Source organism: Zea mays, chromosome 10, assembly GCF_902167145.1.
Source record: "Zea mays cultivar B73 chromosome 10, Zm-B73-REFERENCE-NAM-5.0, whole genome shotgun sequence".
Taxonomy (NCBI): Eukaryota; Viridiplantae; Streptophyta; class Magnoliopsida; order Poales; family Poaceae; genus Zea; species Zea mays.
In genome coordinates, this window is record NC_050105.1 from 112,101,765 (window position 1) to 112,122,537 (window position 20,773).

The window sequence follows — 20,773 nt, forward strand, 5'->3', positions numbered from 1 at the left end:
GAAAGAAACACCTTCGGCAGATCCTCTCAAAAGCAGTGCCGAAGCTATCACTCATAAAGCTTCGGCATAGTGACATGTCTCAAGACGAAGGAGTGAATCGACTTAAAGATGAAATGACCAATAGACCCATGATAGTTTGTGTCATGACTGTAATCAATTGTAAAGGGCATAAATGTAATCTCACACAGGCTACGCCCTATGCTTATAAATAGATGAACAGTACCCCTGTACTGTTCAGGCAATCTTTTAATCACTTGCACGAGACACTTGGATTATTGCCTTCTGTCAAGACGAAGGTATAAATATAATTAAATGTTATGTTTTAATATTTAAATTTGTATAATGAAATATATATGAATAAGTTTATGTGTTCTGATATATTATTCCTTCATGTTTTATATTTTATATTTCATCTTTCATTATTTCATAACTCTAGTCACGAAGGTATGACCTTCGTGATTTTTGCTCATGACCTTCGTCCGAAGTTCATTATATCCTTGGGGAGATAATGCTTCAATGGACGAAGGACATTAAAATTTAACATTTTATGTTGCCTTGTTCTTAATTTGAAGCATTTGAGAACAAGTCCCCAACAAATTCTATCTTGGACAGGAAATGAAATCGAACGACGTCGATAGCTTATTGTCTCCCGCTATGAATGTGGTGCATCATGATAAGAACCTTGTGTGGCATGGGTGAACCGACTTCCTCCAGTGGACCTCCAATCTCCTACACCACTCCATCTTGCACCAATCTCTCCTGCACCATATAATCCAGCATTACATCCCCCATCACCATGGCTGCCATCGTCTCCATCACGACTTATACTAGGGTCGTTTGTGCTATCATCGTTGTCTTCATCATCTTCTTTTTTTTCGATTTGATCGGTGATTTTGACCATTTTTTCTTTACTATCTGATGGATGAAACAAAAATAACACACCAGTCTACTTGTAGTTATATGTGCATGCATCTAGAATACTTGCAGTAAATTCGGTTTCCCGGCAAAAAAATGGTGGTTTACCGATCCAAAATAACGATTTACCAGTCCAAAGTAATGATTTACCGATGGTTTTGGTTTTTATATTTTTTTCAAAAAAAATAAATTTAGATTAAGTTTTGAAAAAAAATTAGTGGTTAATTGAAACCATGGCACGACGATTTCGATAAACCAAAACCGACCAGTTTTGTAAACCTTTTCGCATGGTGCTCAACGTTGTGCTCCAGCCGATGCGCTCGTTGCGATGCATAGAACGACGCTCGCAAGGTGCTCGATGTTGTGCTCCAGCTGGCGCCAAGTACTCTATGCTCGTCATGTCCAGAATGATGGTTCTTGTTGTGTTTAATTAGTATTTTTGTTTAGTAAAGTAATAAATTCTAGTAATGATGTAAATTAATAAAGGGGATGAAATATAGGTGATGAATTGTAGAGAACGTTGCTGGAGACGATAAAGATATAGGAGCTGTTTAGTTCAGCCATTTTAGACCCGTAACCATTCCCTGTGACAGCTGATGTCGTTCCTTGGAGTTTGGTTAGGGCACTTCGTAATTGATAGCAGCGTTACCGGATACAAGCATGTAGAATCTCATTCCCACTCCCCACCTATCGTCATTCAATACCGTAAAAACAGAAAATGCTGCCCGGTTGCTGATCCCACTGCCGTTACCACTTCTTTCGCCCAACCAAACAACATTATAGAGGACAAAAGCTTTTAGAGTGTTCTATAAAAGACAGAATATTTTTTGTATGATGAAAATTAGGCGACGCTGCTGAAACGGTTTTAATGGTATGTCGCAAGAATTAATTCACGGGAGTACAACAAGCGGGCAGGGACAATCAGACACGCGCGTCGCTGGAAACAAGCGGGCATCTGAGGCATGGTCGATTGGTCGTCTTATGATCTTATCCGTACGAGGCTCCCTAGAGACCGAACTGTGTCAAGTATTTGGAATGATAAATATATGCTCCTTGTTGCACATAAAAAACGGAGTAGCCCCCGAATAAATAGATCTTTATTAGCATGCATTAAACTATCTATTATCTCCATTATTGACGAAAGAATAAAGAAGGAAAAGAAAAGGATAGAAAGTGTGCGCCTTTATACAGACAGCAGTGGTGTACGAGACTGAAAAGAGACAAGCATGATCAGAACTGAGGGCACCACGCCAGGGCAGTATTCCAGCTCCGGCACTTTGTTTTTTTTTTCTTCCCATTGCATCTGACGCGCCACAGCCCCCCATAGGCCATAGTACTCGTCCATCAGCAAATGGACAGATAGAGACAGGGTGCTGTGCCGTGCCAAGGCGATGCCCCTGGTGGCGCAGAACAGCCGGCGAGACGAGAGTGCCTCATCGGCAGGGGCGCTGTTGGGATCAAATCGACCACAGCAATCTAATAAAACACAAAGCAGATCACAAAAAACATTGACGAATTGATACCGACCATTGACGACGAAAGGACATAACGCAGTGCTGAGAACACGATATCTTATCCATATCCCCAAAGCAACACCACATATAACATAACATGGGAAGCTGAACAAATGTCAGTTACATCAAAATAGCATCTGACAAAGCCCACGAAACCGTGCGATACACTTTCCCTCTCCCCCCCAACTCCCTTCCAGACAGGGGGGGTACAGAGATTTGAAGGGATGCATCAGAGTCAGAGCGCAACCGAAGCTAACGGCTTCGAAGTTGCACGGCACACACACGGGAGGAGGACAGAGGGACTCCAATCCGGCTACGCGCCATCGGCAAGGGTCCGCTTCGTCGTGCTGATGTACAGAACTGCACTTTGGGCAACAAGCATCAGGACATGTATCGCGTCTCACAAGCAGGAAGCAAAATGGAGACGATGAAACAGTTCTTAGGGGACGAGAGGATTGGATATGGAAATCCAGGTCGTACCGTTGTTGCCCCTTATGAAGGCGTCGCCATACTTGTTCTTCAACTGGCCATTCACGTACTCCTCGGTCTGCTCCATTGCGATGTTCATATAACCATCCAGACAAGCCAATATACCTGGTCATCACAAGAGTTCGGACAAAAGAAAGTTTAATGGAACTAACGATCAAACCCCAATTTCTCTGCGAGAGCCATGCCATGAGATGCTATTTTTCCTTGCCAGACTTTGATATCATATAGAGCTGGCATGCGCACTGATTATCATCGAGCACAGACATGCCAGGGCCAGATGGAAGAAATGAAAATGGATTTTAGGATAGGTATGCTCCGAATGTATGTACCGACACTGGAAAACAACATTTTATTGTGTTCCCCAAAAAGATTCCACATACATAGGTCTACACCAAGGCAAATAATTTGCTATATGCATGATATGCATAAGAGGAAGTATAGTCTGATGAATTATTGCAGGGTTGGTTGGGAGCCGGTCTGCAGGCCCTTGGAGCTGTGGTCTTGGTATTCATAATTTAAAAGCACTAGGCTGCTATATGATAAATAGGATATAGAGCTGCTGCATTTCGATTCTATAGAGCTCGATGGTCTTGGCTGCTATATGATAAATTTGAGGTTTGCCTTTTATGAATCTTTACAAGCTCTATGCTAAAAACAAGAATACAAATTTGCATAGCAGATTCTTTCTATATCCAATTTTTTCGTAATCAAAGAAAAAAGATAAAAAAAATTGATATCCTAATAAGTATCTGTTTTCATCCCTACCCACAACATATCCCTAACCCAAACCATGATATAGCCAAACACGGGAATGGATATAAGATCTCACATCCCTATGCTATACCCCTCCATTTCCCTATCTCCACCTCTATCCAAAGCCAGCTTAAAGAAAATATGTCTACTACTCATTGGATAAATCAATAGTCCATCCACCCAATGAGACCAAGAACAATCTGATTTCATTTTAAGTTACTCTGCATTCGAGCCTCTTAGGTACAAACAAAGAGGACAAACGTTGTGAAACAGAGCTCGTAAGCGGTTAAATGTTCTAGTTAACACATGTTAGCCAAGGTATTAAATAACATCATAGTATTACAAATTTCTTTACGATATGCACTGTAATATCGATAACATGCAACTTGGCAGGTGCATAAATAGTAAGGCCTAGTTTGTTTGAGCTTCTAGGCAGCTTCTCAGCGTGAAAAGCCAGAAGCTCAAACGAACAGTTAGCTTTTTGGTGTAGCTTCCAGAATGCCAAAAGCTCAGAAAAATTGAGTTTATATGGGAAGCTGAAAAGCCTGATTTTATAGGCTTTTTATAGCTTCCTAAGTTTAGGAAGCTAATAACATATCGAAAAGCTATAATTGACTTCTCAGGATCAAAAGCCCAACAACTGCTTTTCAGAAAAGATCCAAAAACTGCATCTCAAACAAGCAGGCCCCCTATAAAATGGATGGATAATCTAAAAGCAGACAACTTGTACTACCAGGAGCATGCTTTGTTAATTATTCCACAACAAATCATGCTATCAGCCCTTAGCAGTAATAAACGATAATGAAACACTTGATAATAATGTTATCACCGGTTTTATCACAAACTTATTTCAAGTTACAGGAGAAGTTCCTGATAGAACCTTTTGTTTTCCTAAGAAAAACTGTATTGAAGAGACACAATCAACCAAATGGGGAAATAGGCCAAGAACACAGAATAGTACTATAATTGCTTTCTATATACATTTGATGATTGTAGAGCAACACACAACAGGAAATGAGAAGTCAATGAGAATTTTCTTGCTTGATACCTCACATAATATGCAGTAACCAAAAGATACATTAAACTCTCAAATACACACAATTGAATATTGCAGCTTTGAATGGCAGGCCCGGTGCATTTGTGAGAGTTGTCTCACTGAGACACCAGGTCACGGGTTTGAAACAGCCTCTCCACATTTGCATTTGTGGGGTGAAGGCTTGCCTCGAATCCCTTCCCCAGGCCCCACTCATGTGAAAGCCTCCTATATGGTCTGCCCTTTTGCATGTCCCAATGTTAGTGGAGTATTTAATATCTACTACGATTGCATGTCCCAAACTGAGGCTACCGATATTCATGTTCTTCCTCTATCATTCATGTATACAGTTCTCAGTTTATTCTTTAAGAAAACTACATGTGGTTACTCACATGAGGATTCAGTCTCCATTCCTCAGAATCTGGTCCACATGATACGACTTAAGTCCTAACATATGCAAAGTGCCCAGCCATGTGATCACATGCTTATAGGGTCCATTAGTGCAACAATATTGCACGTTATATTCATAAGTTCCATTCAATGTCTTAAATCATGGTTCTTAAAGCGGTAAGGCGAGACAAGGCGTTGGACCACCGCCTGGACGCCTAGGCGAAGCCTAAGGCGAGCAAGGCGGCGCCTTATCTATCCAAGAACCAGCAAGACAGTAGCATGGAGAGGAAGAAAAAGAAAAAAGAAAAAAAGAAGGAAAGGGGTAGCAGGCCCAGCCAACCATCTAGCCCATATATCTTCCCCTGCTGCCCTCCTTCTCCAGCCGATGGAACCATCGCCACCCCCGAAGGAGCCGCCGGCGCCCCCGATTTGGGACATGTTTGGTTCAGCTTTTTTCTGACCAGCTTTTCTGAAAATCTGGCTGTGGAGAGAATCTGGCTGTGGAGAGAATCTGAGTATCATTACGATCACGTGTGGAGGAAGATAAAGTTGTTCATCGGGCTCAAGATCTAGAAAGTGACGGATTCCTACTATTGCAACGACTCAACCGATTATGTGTTTATGTTGATTTTGGATGGTTTTTGCGCCAACGAATTTTATAGAAGCTGGCTGAAAAGCTGAGCGTTTGGCAGTCCGCAGCAGCTTTTGGTGGCCAGAAGCTGCCAGAAGCCGAAACAAACAGGCCCTTGGTGTCGCTGCCCCCGATTCAGGCGCGTCGCTGCCGATTCAGGCCGCCACCGCCGCCCCTTCCTCGTCTCCCTTCCTCTTGCTGGTTCTTCGCTGGACGACGCGGACGCCTAGCTACTTTTGGACGCCTTAAAAACTATGCTCAACATCAACATAGCCTTTTAGTCTCAAGCAAGTTGGGGTAGGCTAGAGTTGAAACCCAACAAGAAGTCACCAAAAAGAGAAAGAGAGAGAAAGGGGAGGGGAAAAAGCTTTTGAGAGCACGAAAAGAGAAAAGGCCTAATCATGGTTCGAGCACATGAATAGCTTCTTTCCAATCACTTCTATCCAAACACAACTCCTTTGGGATATTCCATTCCTTCAAGTCCCTTTTGATTGCCTCCTCCCATGTCAAGTTTGGCCGCCCTCTACCTCTCTTCACGTTATTGTCTCGTCTTATGATGCCTCTGTGCACCGGTGCCTCTGGGGGGTATCCGGTGGACACGCCCAAACCATCTCAACAGGTGTCGAATAAGCTTTGCTTCAATTGGCGCTAGCGCTACTTCTAGCCGATCGTGTATGTCGTCGTTTCTCACTCAGTCCAATCTTGTGTGCCCACATATCCAACGCAACATACGCATCTCTGCGAAACTTAGTTGTTGGATATGTCGTCTCTTAGTAGGCCAACACTTAGTCCCATATAACATAGCAGGCCTAATCGTCGTCCTGTAGAACTTGCCTTTCAACTTCTGTGGCACTCTCTTGACACATAGGACTCCCGATGCTTGACGTCGTTTCATCCACCCCGCTTTGATCCTATGGCTAACATCTTCATCAATATCACCATCTCTCTGTAGCATCAATCCCAAATAACGAAAGGTGTCCTTCTTTGGTACTACTTGGACTCCCAAGCTTACATCTTCATCCTCACTAATTGTAGTACCAAAGTCACATCTCAATACTCGGTTTTGGTCCTGCTAATTATAAATCCTTTTGACTCCAGAGTCTGACGCCATAACTCTAGCTTTCTATTTACTCCTTCCCGACTTTCATCTACTAGAACTACATCGTCAACGAAAAGCATACACCAAGGGATATCTCCTTATATATCCCTCGTGATCTCATCTATCACTAAGGCAAATAGATAAGGGCTCAAAGATGAACCTTGATGTAGTCCAATGTTAATCAAGAAAACATTTGTATCACCATCAGTTGTTTGGAGGCTAGTCACAACCTTGTCATACATGTCCTTGATGAGCGTAACATTCTAGTAAAACTCGTTTTCTAAAATCGGTTGCCTAGAAATCTGAATGAGATCTGGAACAGACAGGGGATAAAAGGGACCTGACTGATGGCAATCAAAACTCAGAGAAGGCAGTGAACTATGGTAGGCGTGTAGGAAAGATGAACTCAAGGAAGTTCTTGCCGAGCTATTCGATAGCAGCTTGCAGCCTTGCACCGAAAAGAACAGAGGGGGGCTGCTGGGTTGCCCCCGCGTCGGGCGACTCGGACGCTCCCCATAATCCCTAGCAGCCGCCGCCGCCCCTTCGTGGGCCTCTCCCTGCCGCGCCGCTGCCTGAGCTGGCCGCCGGAAGGTCCGGCTGCTTGCGGGGAGGGCGGCGGCGGGGCATCTCCGTCTCCCTCCGGCGGATCTGGGCGGGCGCGGCCGCCAAGGTCGCCGTGAGTTGCTCGTCGGCGTGGTCGGCCCCGGCTTCGCCCCCTCGCGGCTCGGGCGGCTGCCAACTCCCCTCCCTCCCCATCTCTTTGCCTTGCCGCCGCCGGAGCTAGCTGGCGGGTTGCTCGCACGGCTAGCGGTGAAGGCGTCGAGCAGGTGCTTGCTGCCTTGTCGCGCGTCTAGCCCACGGTGGCGGCGTCCGCCCACTCAGGCAACGGGCCTGCGGCTTGGTGCGCGTCCGCGAGGCTGGCCCGGTGGTGGCGCCTGCGCGCCGCGACGGCAATCACTGCTGCTCGGGGGTTGGAGGTGTGCCTGGGCTGTGTGCTCGCGTACCTGATGCGCGGAGGGCTGGATCTGGCGCCCCCTGGGGGAGCGGCGTCGGCGCGCGGAGGGCTGGATCCAGCGCGCGGAGGGCTGGATCCGGCGCGCGAGGTTGGCGGCCTCCGCATGCCATCCGTCGGAGGCGCCGGCAGGCTGGTCCTGGGCTAGCGCATGAGCCGGGGTGGAGGTCGGCGTTGGTGCGCCGGCAGGCCTGCGCAGTCAGCCGGAATTGCGGTGGCGGGACCTCCTCTCGTCTGAGGAAGCATCGGCTAGTGGATCGGGCTAGCGCAGGGTGGTGGTGGTGGCGGCCGGCCCAAAATCTTCATCATTTGTGTGGTACGTCGGGGTACCGGCGACGGCGAAGGCAGCTTGCTGTGTCTCGAGGTTTCGGCCAGACGTTGTGCTGGGGGCTCTTGGGCGAAAGTCTCGGCAACGGTGACGCCCATGGGCGTCGCTTCCCCTATTGAGGGTGTCGCATCCCCAGCGCTATCTTCCTTGGGTGAAAGCCCGGTCCATCGCGGACAGGTGACGATGGCGTCACAGTGACGTCACTCCCTTCCTGAAGGCGTCGCTTCTGAAGTTCGTCTCGGCCAGGACTTTGCCTTCGGCTGTTGCTTCGCTTCTCGGTGCCTGGTATGCGAGTGGAGGTGGGGGTTTTGCAACGTGAAGTCGGAGCTGCTACGTAAGGGGATGTGGCTCGGCAACGATAACACGAGGCGAACCTCCCTTCTTCGTGGTCCAGAATGTTTCGAAGGTCGGGCAAAAACCGGAGGCAGGGCGGAGGGTCAAGATTGGAAGTCGGAGCTGCTCTGTGCCTGAGCCCGGCAACGATGACTTGTTGAGACCTTTCGCTTCGGGCTGTCTGTCTGTTTTTTGTTTGGTTCGCCTGTTGGCTGCTTTGGGAAGTCGGAGTTGTTGGATGCTCTGCATCCTTGCTTGATAACGATGACCTTTAGCAGTTTTGTGTGCTCTCGTGTGGGGTTGTCGTTGCCTGTGTTGTTTGGGCACTCTGTGTCGGCGGTGAGTGTGGTGTCGTGTTGATGTCCCAATCCAACCGACGAGTTGAGTTGTATGGTGTTGGCGTGTTGATGTCTCAATGCAACCGCATGTTGTTTGTTGTTTAGTCCGGTTCGGACTACTTCTTAATTAATATAATCGGCAGCTCTCCTGCCTGGTTCGTTTCAAAAAAAAGGAAGTTCTTGCCAGAGATAAGCATTACTGCCTTAGAGCATGTTTGGAAGATTCGGCAAACAATCTTTTGCCTAGCCAAGCAAGAAATTAGACTTTGTTAGCTGTTTGGATCCTGGACTTCTCCTGCCTCACTACCAGTGCAGGAAAAGTTTTCCTTGCTGACCAGGAGGAAGAACCAAATTAGCTTGCCTGGGCTGGCAAGCACCTCGTGCCTTAATTCACATTAAGGTAAGGCTGGACAAACCTGTTAAAGGTTCCAAACACACCCTTAGTTAATCAGTAGTTGTGATTAGTCTTCGGGGATGCGTCTGAGCTGATTCTTAGCAGCTTTGAGTTTGTAAATGCAAACTGCACATGAGAACATTAAAATAAACAGAAATGTGCTTTATAAAATAGGTCAAGTTTGGCTGGTAGTGATAAAAATACTGAGCCATTGTGTAGGCTTGAGCTCAAGCTCAGCTTCAGGTAGTTTCTGGAAAACATGTTTTTTGACACCCTACACGCAGCTCCATTGTTCTTTGCTGACAAAAGGACCTAGTTTGTGTTCCTCTATTTTTGCTGGACTTAATTTTGTGTTTCCACAAACCACATTACAATATTTGAATGTCCATTCAACACTTCATGTTAGTTTGGCACCCAACAACCTTTCTGTAACCAAAATATGTAGTCGCAAGCAAAGCCTAGTCATTTGCTTGGTTCTACAATGCGGGCTAGTTCTACAATTGCAACACTGTACTATGCTCGTTTGTTCGTGAAGATTGAAGTTCACAAAGACATTAGATGTGAGAAATTACCAATTAATACAACAAGTACACACTGCCCCATCCTCGTGGCTCGCCCATCCAAATCACAGATACAAAACCCTAGAAGAGTACTCATAGGCTTCAAATCAAGATATATAAGAATTATGTGCCTCGCTGGGGCAGTGTATATACTCAAGTTTATACTCAGGATGTTTCTAGCAACCCCAAATTACCTTACTGAACGCCCCAAAACGCGGCACGAACTAGTTCTACAATTGCAACACTGTGTTAGTGTGCTCCTTTGGTCGTGAAGATTGAAGTTCACAAAGACATAAGAGGTGTCAATCCATACAAGTTGACACTACCCTATGCTCGCGGCTCGCCCTTCTAAATCACAGATACATAGGCTTCAAAACTAGATATTCAAGAATTACCTGCCGCGCCGGGACAGTCAGGCAGTGTATATATTCAAGGGTGTTTCTAGCAACCCCAACTTAACTTACCGAACGCCCCAAAACGCGGAAAGCAGCTAATTGTCTGCCCATTGACATCACCAAAACCCAGCGTTTAAAGATTTACGACCGCCTTCTAGGGTTTGGACAGAGTAGCGGAAACGCGAGAAAAAAATGTGATTAATACCTCTGTAGTCGACGCCGGAGTTGAGCTTTACGACTACGGGGCGGCCCCTGATGGACTTGAGGAAGTCCGACGGCGTCTTCACCGCGCCGCCGCCACTGCCGGGCTTGTCCGCGCCGCCGGAGCTCATCTCTCGTGTTGGTGGGTGCGACGAAACGGCGAGGGTTCAGTGGGTCTTGGTGATGGGCCTAGTCCGGCTTCTGCTTGTGTAGAGTACTGATAAGAAATGGTTGGGCCTACCGTCTTCTCACTTATGTGAAGAAAATTGGACCGGTTATTTTTTAAGGCGACGTTCGGTGGTTGAGGATTGATGAGTCGGAACGATTTCTAACCGGATTGTTTCTCTAATTTATATAAACTTTGATTAGCTAGAACGATCTTAGGTGCAATCCGGTACAAACGAACAAGCTCTAAGGATGTTTGGTTTAAGAAATATGTTAGTTCATTATTTTTCGGTTCTTGCTTTTTTGTATGGTTTTGTGGAATGAAATAAGTTGATACATCATTATTTTATTCTTCATAGACTAATAATTAGGAATAATTATTATAAATGATTTTATTCCACTAAATTTGTGGAACGAACGCATGATGCATCAACTCAACTAAAATTGATTGATTTCTTCAAACCAAGCATCCTCCTAGTTCGTCATTGTCATAAAAGAATGGGTGGTTGGTGGGCACAGGCGAGTATGGTTGAAAACGAATTGGACAGTTTCCACATTTGACTCGACCATTTTGGTATTTGCGGAAAATATAGAAACGTGATGGGAATTGGAGAGAGTTTATCTCGTCTGTTTCAGCGTGATTTCGATTTTATCTGGATTGAACCCAGATTTATCCCATTTTAAGAAATATGGGATGAACCTAGTATGCATTAGTGTATAAACTAAAGTCTCATGTCTTTAGATGATAAATTATAGCACATGTGACCATTGTAGCCACATCGATCATAGTTATACATACAACACTAGTAAGCAAACAATAATGGAATATTGTCTCTCTATATCTATTTGTTTTATGTTATTGTCATGTCGGACAATCACCGGTCAACCATCATTATTATTTGTGTTTGTATTAAATTACGAGCTTTCTGTTTAATATTTCTGATGTTTATGTTCGTTTTCGCACACCCTTTTATCTCTCTCCCGTTTCTGTTCCTAACTATTCCGGCTCCAATCCTATTTCCTACGATAAAAGATGGATATGAAAACAGATGAGGGGTTTTATGTCCGTTTACGTCTATTTTTATCCCTACATGTGAGAGAGGACTAATCCATAAATATAGTGTTTTTTTCAAAAATAATGTGTATCGTAAGTCAAATTATTTTAATTTAATCAAAACTAGTACGATGTCTGTACCGCATGGCGGTCTGTTGGAGATAGGGATTTCAATTTTGAGCGGCATTCATCGAAACTTGTCAAATTTCTCGTTGTCACTATTAGGCAGTTTTGAAATTCGTTGACGTTTTTCGAAAATTTTGGATGAAGATTTTAAAATTTAAAAAATCATAAAAAGTGGAAAATTCTATAAACAACTAGGATGTCCCAGAAGTTCAAAACTATATTTGAAGTTCAAATATTCATCTTTTGGCGTGAAAACAATATTTAGTTTTGTCTGGACGTCGGGTACCGTAATTAAGGGTACCCCAACACTCCTAAAACACGGCTGTTAAACACCCTCAGCACAAACTGCAAAGACTGATGGACACGGTTCAGGTCAAGACCTCGTCTACCAAGGGACGCAATCTCGCCTCGCCTGAGCCCGGCCTCGGACGGGAACAGTAGTCCCGGACGAATTCACGCCTCGCCCGAGGGCCTCCTCAGGCGGTGGGCGCACCCTCGGCTCGCCCGAAGCCTAGCTCGGGCAGGCTTCATCGAGAAGCAACCTTGGCCAAATCGCTTTACCAACCGACCGTATCGCAGGCGCATTCAATGCGAAGATCGCCTGACACCTTATCCTGACACACGCGTCTCAGTCGGCAAGGTCGAAGTGACCGCAGTCACTTCACCCTTTCACTGACCGATCTGACAGGAAAACAGCGTCGCTCGCCCCGCTCCGACTGTTGTGCCACCCACCGGGGCAAGATTGACAACAGCCGAGTTCAGCCTCGGGCGCAACAGGAAGCTCCGCCTCGCCCGACCTTAGGCCTCGGCCTCGGGAGGAGGTCTCAGCCTCACCCGACCTCAGGGCTCGGCCTCAGCCTCGGCCTCGGGAGGAATCGCGTCCTCACCCGACCCCAGCCTCGGCCTCAGGAGAAGTCCCCGCCTCGCCCGACCTTGGGCTCGGACCGACCGCGCCACAGGGAATACATCATTACCCTACCCCTAGCTAGCTCAGGCTACGAGGGAACAAGACCGGCGTCCCATCTGGCTCGCTCCGGTAAACAGGTAATGATGGTTCCTCGCGTGCGTCCATGACGTCGGTGGTTCTCAGCCCCCTACGGAAGCAAGGAGACGTCAGCGGGATCTCAGCCGCACCGCCAGCTGTGCTTCTACAGGGCTCAGGCACTTCTCCGACGGCCACGTTATCGCGTACGCAGGGCTCAAGCGCTTCTTCGACAGCCACGTTGGCATGTACACAGGGCTCAGGCACTTCTCTGCCAGACACGTTAGCGCATAGCTACACCCCCCATTGTACATCTGGACCCTCTCCTTGCATCTATAAAAGGGAGGTCCAGGGCCTTCCTGCGGGGGAGGGTCGCGCGGGGGAACGAGCAACGAACAAGCTCACTCTCTCTCTCGCGCGCGACGCTTGTAACCCTTACTACGAGCACACCCCTAGTGCGAGATAATACAAGCCGCATTTCCCCTTGTGTTCCATCTTGCGCCAACCCATCTGGGCAGGGGCACACAGCGATAAATTCACTGGTCGGCTCGGTTGAGGGTCCCCCGGGGTCCAAAACGCCGACAGTTAGCGCGCCAGGTAGGGGCCTGCTGCGTGTTAACGAACACCTTCTCATTGAGTTCTAGATGGGTAGTCTCCAACAACCTCTTCAGCCCGGGACGCTGCTCCGCTTCGGGAGTCTCGAGTTCATGTCCCTCGACGGCAGCTACGACATGGTACTCCTCCCCCCGCAGCGCGACAGCAATAACGACGGTCGTCAGCTCGCCCGGCGGCGGCGAACTCGACGACGTCTTCCCCCCGTGGCGGAAGAGCAGCATCTGGGTTTGCCCTGCCACCCTCCTCGCCACAGGAGGAGACGGGGCAACCGTGGCCAGGCAGGAGGCGGCACCTCATCGGCTGTCGGTCCAGAGCGAGTCGACGACATCGACACCCTAGCGGGGGACATGTCGGGCGTTGTCCTCGCACCTGAGAAAACGACGGATGTCGTTTCCCCGCAACGTGCCAACCCCAAGCGGACTGATGACGCCAGCACCCTCGCGAAGAACTTGTTGGGCGTTAGCCTTGTACCTGAGATAACGGTGCAGTCCGTCCCCGACGCGACTTCCCCACCGTCCATCGACCAAGAGGTACCGTCCGTTTTCCACCTTGTGCCTTTTAGATTCAGCTTCGATCCACCAAGCGACCCCGCTTCGGTGAGCGCTTTCGTAAAGGCATATCCTAACCTTCTGTGGTACCATATGTGGTCATCCTGGGACCGATTGACGGCCGTCTCAACCTATGGGCCCCCGGGTTCTGAGGAAGAAGACAACCCCGACTCCGGTTGGGATTTCTCTGGGCTCCGTGATCCCAGTGCCATGCGAGACTTCATGATCGCATGTGACTACTGCCTCTCCGGTTGCTCTGATGATGGCCACAGCCTTGACGACGAGGGTTATGGCCCAAGTCGCGAATGTTTCCACGTCGATCTGGGGGGTCGCGACGAAGGCAACCGCCTCGGTATGCCGGAGGATGACGATCCCACTGGGCCTGCTTCTCGCGTTGACATCCCGCGGGAGCTAGCTGTGGTCCCAGTCCCTGTGGGGGGTCAGGACACACGGCTCGAGCAAATCCACAAGATGCAGGCCAAGCTCGACGAGGAAGCAGGGCAACTTGTGCAGCTTCGGCAAAACATCGAGCAGGAGTGGGCAGGCCGAGCACTCGCCGGAGAAGCGCGTCATCGGGCCTGGGACGTCCAACGCCGTATCGTTGACAATGCTAGGGCAAGGCTGCCCCCGGCCTCCAGCAGGGTGAAAGGGAAATGTGCCCTTGGGCCATTTCTAAGTGTTTTGGTGATTTAGTGTCCAACACAAGTGCCTAAGTGTCAAATGGTGGACAAAGTATAAATCAAGTATAAAGGTATGTTTCTCGGACTTAGTACATTGTTTTAGAGACTAATGTATTGTGTCTAAGTGCTGGAAACAGGAGAAAACCAATTGGAGAGAGATAGCTTTGTTTAGCCAAAGCCAGTTCTGTCTGGGTGCACCGGACAGTGTCCGGTGCGCCAGGCTGGCTCAGGCAAACTTGCTGTTCTCGGGAAGAAATTAATGGCGTACGGATATAATTCACTGGACTGTCCGGTGTGCACCGGACAGTGTCCGGTGAGCCAACGGTCGCCGGGCCAACGGTCGGCCGCTTAATCCGGGCGCGACGCGTGGCCGAGCCAACGGCTAGAAGGGGGCACCGGACTGTCCGGTGTGCACCGGACAGTGTCCGGTGCGCCAACGGCTCCAAGGCGCCAACGGTCGGCTTCGCCAAATAAGGAAAGAGATCCGCACCGGACAGTGTCCGGTGGTGCACCGGACTGTCCGGTGAGCTAGGCGACAGAAGGCAAGAATTGCCTTCCCGGATTGCTCTCAACGACTCCTAGCTGTCTTGGGGCTATAAAAGGGACCCCTAGGCGCATGGAGGAGAACACCAAGCATTCCTTGAGCACTCTTGATCACTCACACTCCATTCTTGCGCACTTGTTCGACATTCTAGTGATTTGAGCTCCGTTCTAGTGTGCTAGTTTTTTGAGCTTAAGTCTGGGTCTTGTGTGTGCGTATTTGCTGTTATCTTTGTGTCTTGTGTGAGTTGCTAATCCCTCCCTTACTCCGTGCTTCTTTGTGAACATCTTTGTAAGGGCGAGAGACTCCAAGTTGTGGAAATTCCTCGTGAACGAGATATAGAAAAGAAAAGCAAACACCGTGGTATTCAAGTGGGTCTTTGGACCGCTTGAGAGGGGTTGATTGCAACCCTCGTCCGTTGGGACGCCATAACATGGAAGTAGGCAAGTGTTGTACTTGGCCGAACCACGGGATAAACCACTGTGTCTACATGTGTTGATTCTCTTGTGGTTATTGTGTTTCGCTAAGACTCTTCTCTAGCCACTTGACAATACTGCGCTAACGCTTAACCAAGTTTTTGTGGCATTAAGTTTTTGTGGCATTAAGTTCAAGTTTTACAGGATCACCTATTCACCCCCCCCCCTCTAGGTGCTCTCAATTGGTATTAGAGTCGTTCTCTTCAAGAAAGGGACTAACCGCCCGAAGAGATGGATCCTAAGGGCAAGGGGATTGTGATCAATGACAAGGAGAAGGAGTCATTCGTCAACGAGCCCAAGGATGACAAGCCTACCAACTCAGGCTCGGGCCACAAACGCAAAGATGGAAAGAAGAAGACAAGACGCATCAAGGAGACGTCTACTATGACGACAGCGATGAGTCCACTTCTTCCCAAAAGGACAACGATGACAACGACTACGAGAGAAGAAACCCGGTTAATTCGAACTTTTCTTTTGACTACTCTCGTATTCCACAAAGTACAAATGCTCATTTGCTCTCCATTCCACTTGGCAAACCTCCTCACTTTGATGGAGAGGACTACGGATTTTGGAGCCACAAAATGCGTAGTCATCTGTTCTCTCTCCATCCGAGCATATGGGAGATTGTGGAAAGTGGAATGAAATTTGATAGCTCGGATAGTCCTATGTTTATCAATGAACAGATTCATAGAAATGCACAAGCTACTACTGTGTTGTTAGCCTCTTTGTGCAGGGACGAGTATCATAAGGTGAGCGGCTTGGACAATGCCAAGCAGATCTGGGACACCCTCAGGATCTCACATGAGGGGAACAACGTCACCTTACTCACCAAAATGGAGTTGGTGGAGGGCGAGCTTGGAAGATTCGCAATGATCAGGGGAGAGGAGCCAACCCAAACATACAACCGGCTCAAGACCCTCATCAACAAGATAAGGAGCTACGGAAGCACACGATGGACGGACCACGACGTCGTTCGTCTAATGCTAAGGTCCTTTACTGTACTTGATCCACATTTGGTGAACAATATCCGTGAAAATCCTAGGTACACCAAGATGTCGCCCGAAGAAGTTCTTGGGAAATTTGTAAGCGGGCGAATGATGATCAAGGAGGCAAGGTACGTCGACGACGCGTTGAACGGTCCAATCCATGAGCCTCAACCCATTGATATCAAGGCAACGAGGAGCAAGGAGGCGCTACCTAGCAAGGTGGCGCAAGTTGAGGCGGCCGGGCTCAATGATGAAGAGATGGCCCTCATCATCAAGCGCTTCAAGACGGCGCTAAAGGGTCGCAAGGGGTAGCCAAGCAAGACCAAGACAAAGGGGAAGCACTCATGCTTCAAATGTGGTAAGGTTGGTCATTTTATTGCTAGTTGTCCCAACAATAATAGTGACTAGGAACAAGGGAACAAGAGGGAGAAGAAGAAGAACTATAAGAAGGCAAAAGGCGAGGCACATCTTGGCAAGGAGTGGGACTCGGATTGTTCGTCGTCCGACTCCGACAATGAAGGACTCGCCGCCACTGCCTTCAACAAGTCATCCCTCTTCCCCAACGAGCATCACACTTGCCTCATGGCAAGGGAAAAGAAGGTAAGCACTCGTAACACTAGTACTTATGCTTCTTCAAGTGAGGATGAGTCTAGTGATGATGATGAAATAGATTATTCATGTTTATTCAAGGGTCTAGATAGAACCAAGGTGGATAAAATAAATGAATTGATTGATGCTTTGAATGATAAGAATAGATTGCTAGAAAAGCAAGAGGATCTCTTATATGATGAACATGATAAGTTTGTAGAAGCTCAAAAATCCCTTGCTTTAGAAATAAAGAGGAATGAAATGCTTTATTGTGAATTGTCTACATGCCATGACTCTATTTCTAGTTTAAAAAGCATAAACGATGACTTGAATGCTAAGTTAGAAATAGCTAATAAATCAACATCTTGTGTAGAACATGTTGTGGTTTGCACTAGGTGTAAAGATTTTAATGTTGATGCCTATAGTGAACACCTAGTTTCAATTTCTAAATTGAATGATGAAGTGGCTAGTCTTAATGCCCAACTCAAGACTAGCAAAAGTGAATTTGATTAGTTAAAATTTGCAAGGGATGCCTACACGATTGGTAGACACCCCTCAATTAAGGATGGACTTGGTTTCAAGAGGGAAGCCAAGAACTTAACAAGCCATAAGGCTCCCATCCCCGCCAAGGAGAAAGGGAAGGCCCCTATGGCTAGTAGTGCTAAAAAGAACCATGCTTTTATGTATCATGATAGGAGACATGCTAGAAATGCAAATAGAAGTTATGATGCTTTTGATTCACATGTTTATGATTCTTATGCTATGTTTGCTTCTAGTTCTTCCTGTATGCATGGTAGAAATGTGCCTAGGAGAAATGGTGTTAATGTTCCTAGGAAAATTAATGAACCTTCTACCATATATCATGCTTTAAATGCTTCCTTTGCCATTTGTAGAAAGGATAGGAAGATAGTTGCTAGAAAATTAGGGGCAAAATGCAAGGGAGACAAAACTTGCATTTGGGTCCCTAAGACAATTGTGACTAACCTTGTAGGACCCAACAAGAGTTGGGTACCTAAGACCCAAGCCTAAATTTGCCTTGCAGGTTTATGCATCCGGGGGATCAAGCTGGATTATCGACAGCGGATGCACAAACCATATGACGGGGGAAAAGAAGATGTTCACCTCCTACGTCAAAAACAAGGATTCCCAAGATTCAATAATATTCGGTGATGGGAATCAAGGCAAGGTAAAAGGGTTAGGTAAAATTGTTATTTCATCAGAGCACTCTATATCTAATGTGTTTTTAGTTGAGTCTCTCGGATATAATTTGTTATCTGTTAGTCAATTATGCAATATGGGATATAATTGTCTATTCACAAAAGTAGATGTGTCTGTCGTTAGAAGAAGTGATGGTTCACTAGCTTTTAAGGGTGTATTAGACGACAAACTTTACTTAGTTGATTTTGCAAAAGAGGAGGCTGAGAGCACCTAGAGGGGGGGTGAATAGGTGATCCTGTAAAACTTGAACTTAATGCCACAAAAACTTGGTTAAGCGTTAGCACAGTATTGCCAAGTGGCTAGAGAAGAGTCTTAGCGAAACACAATAACCACAAGAGAATCAACACAGGTAGACACAATGGTTTATCCCGTGGTTCGGCCAAGTACAACACTTGCCTACTTCCACGTTGTGGCGTCCCAACGGACGAGGGTTGCAATCAACCCCTCTCAAGCGGTCCAAAGACTCACTTGAATACCACGGTGTTTGCTTTTCTTTTCTATATCCCGTTCGCGAGGAATCTCCACAACTTGGAGTCTCTCGCCCTTACAAAGATGTTCACAAAGAAGCACGGAGTAAGGGAGGGATTAGCAACTCACACAAGACACAAAGATCACAGCGAATACGCACACACAAGACCCAGACTTAAGCTCAAAAGACTAGCACACTAGAACGGAGCTCAAATCACTAGAATGTCGAACAAGTGCGCAAGAATGGAGTGTGAGTGATCAAGAGTGCTCAAGGAATGCTTGGTATACTCCTCCATGCGCCTAGGTATCCCTTTTATAGCCCCAAGGCAGCTAGGAGCCGTTGAGAGCAATCCGGGAAGGCAATTCTTGCCTTCTGTCGCCTGGCGCACCGGACAGTCCGGTGCACCACCGGACACTGTCCGGTGCGGATTTCTTTCCTTCTCTAGCGAAGCCGACCGTTGGCGCCTTGGAGCCGTTGGCGCACCGGACACTGTCGGGTGCACATCGGACAGTCCGGTGCCCACTCCCGACCGTTGGCTTGGCCACGTGTGTTGGGGACTTGTTCTCAAATGCTATGAGTTAAGAACAAGGCAACACAAAAATTGTTAATCGGTAAAATCCTTCGTCCTTCGAAGCATTATTTCCCTTAGGATATAATGATTTTCGGACGAAGGTTACGAAGGGCGTATCTTCATCAACACAGTATTTAATAACGAAGAATGAAACATAAGGAATATGAAAGATAGCATAGACAATTATATATTATTATCAACTTATTTTTGCATTATTATTATGAAGAAACAGAAATGACATCGATTTACAAATGTACCTTCAGCTTGGAAGGAGATGAAAGTACAGGTGTGACGCAAAAGCAAATGCCAGATCAGCGTGAACAGTACGGGGGTACTGTTCACCTATTTATAGGCACGGGACACAGCCCATACAAAATTACATCTATGCCCTTTACATTTGATAATAATTCTATAGTAATCCACCGAGGTCTGAATAGCCTTTTCATCTTTAAGTCGGTTCCATTTTCTGCTACCACGCCGAAGCTTTCCCGCTCACATCTTCGGCGCTGTATCAACCTTCGTATTATTTTGGGCTTCTCCTACTGTGATACCGACTCGAGTCCGAAGATACCTGTTCTCACATTATACTCCAGAAATACTGTTAAATCCTGTTTTTGAGGACCTTCGTAAGCCGAAGGCCCCCAACAGTAACCCCTCGCAATATTAATTTGTTTAAAATAATAAATTTGGATTGCGACATGGACGAAGGCTTTAAGCCGAAGGTCCGAAAAAACACCTTCCCTTTGCTAGAATAGCAACATTCACTGACAGGCGGGGTCTTTCAATTTTCAACGCACTAGGCGTATAAATAAGATCATACCGCAAGCTCATTTGGCACGCTCTCTTGCCATCTGCTCCCGCTCACTCAATTTTTAGCTCTTGCGCACCAAGATTTGCTTAGCTTTTTAAGTTTTGAAGCTTCGGCATTGAAAACGGTTTTTTAGTGTTTCCGAAGATGTCTGAAGATAAGAAGGCTGCTGCTGAGATGAAGCTGAGTCTCGATGAAGAGAAGAACCTGGGGTTTCTTATAGCAATGTCGAAGACCAACACAGAAAAAATCACCAAAGAGATTTTAGAAGGTTTGTCTGAAGATACTGATGACAGCGATAGTTATGATGTGGATAGTGGTGGTGAAGACTCCGAAGATCGCCCCTGGCGACCAAGCCATTCAGTTTTTGGCAAATCAGGTATCAAAGAAAATCATCTTGTCAACATGAGGGGAAGATACTTCCGGGATTTATCCATTGTGAGGGTCGACGAAGGAGAGAAAACTTGCCCGACTCCTGAGGAAAATGAAGTTGTAGTGTTCCGAAGCTTTTTGAAAGCTGGACTACGATTTCCCCTGAGCAGCTTTGTCGTGGAGGTGCTG

General features: G+C 47.0%; 1 protein-coding gene and 1 pseudogene across 1 annotated transcript; both read right to left on the reverse strand.

Annotated features, from left to right (window-relative positions):
• Window positions 1–2,425: 2,425 nt before the first annotated feature.
• On the reverse strand, window positions 2,426–10,624 carry LOC100192719 (Small nuclear ribonucleoprotein F). Its single transcript, NM_001137920.2, has 3 exons — window positions 10,390–10,624; window positions 2,910–3,023; window positions 2,426–2,789 (listed from the first exon to the last, which is right to left on the reverse strand). Exons 1-3 carry the CDS (start codon window positions 10,514–10,516, stop codon window positions 2,743–2,745), a joined length of 288 nt encoding a protein of 95 aa, NP_001131392.1. The 5' UTR covers window positions 10,517–10,624; the 3' UTR covers window positions 2,426–2,742.
• Window positions 5,770–8,492, reverse strand: LOC103641583 (atherin-like; annotated as a pseudogene).
• Window positions 10,625–20,773: the final 10,149 nt, after the last annotated feature.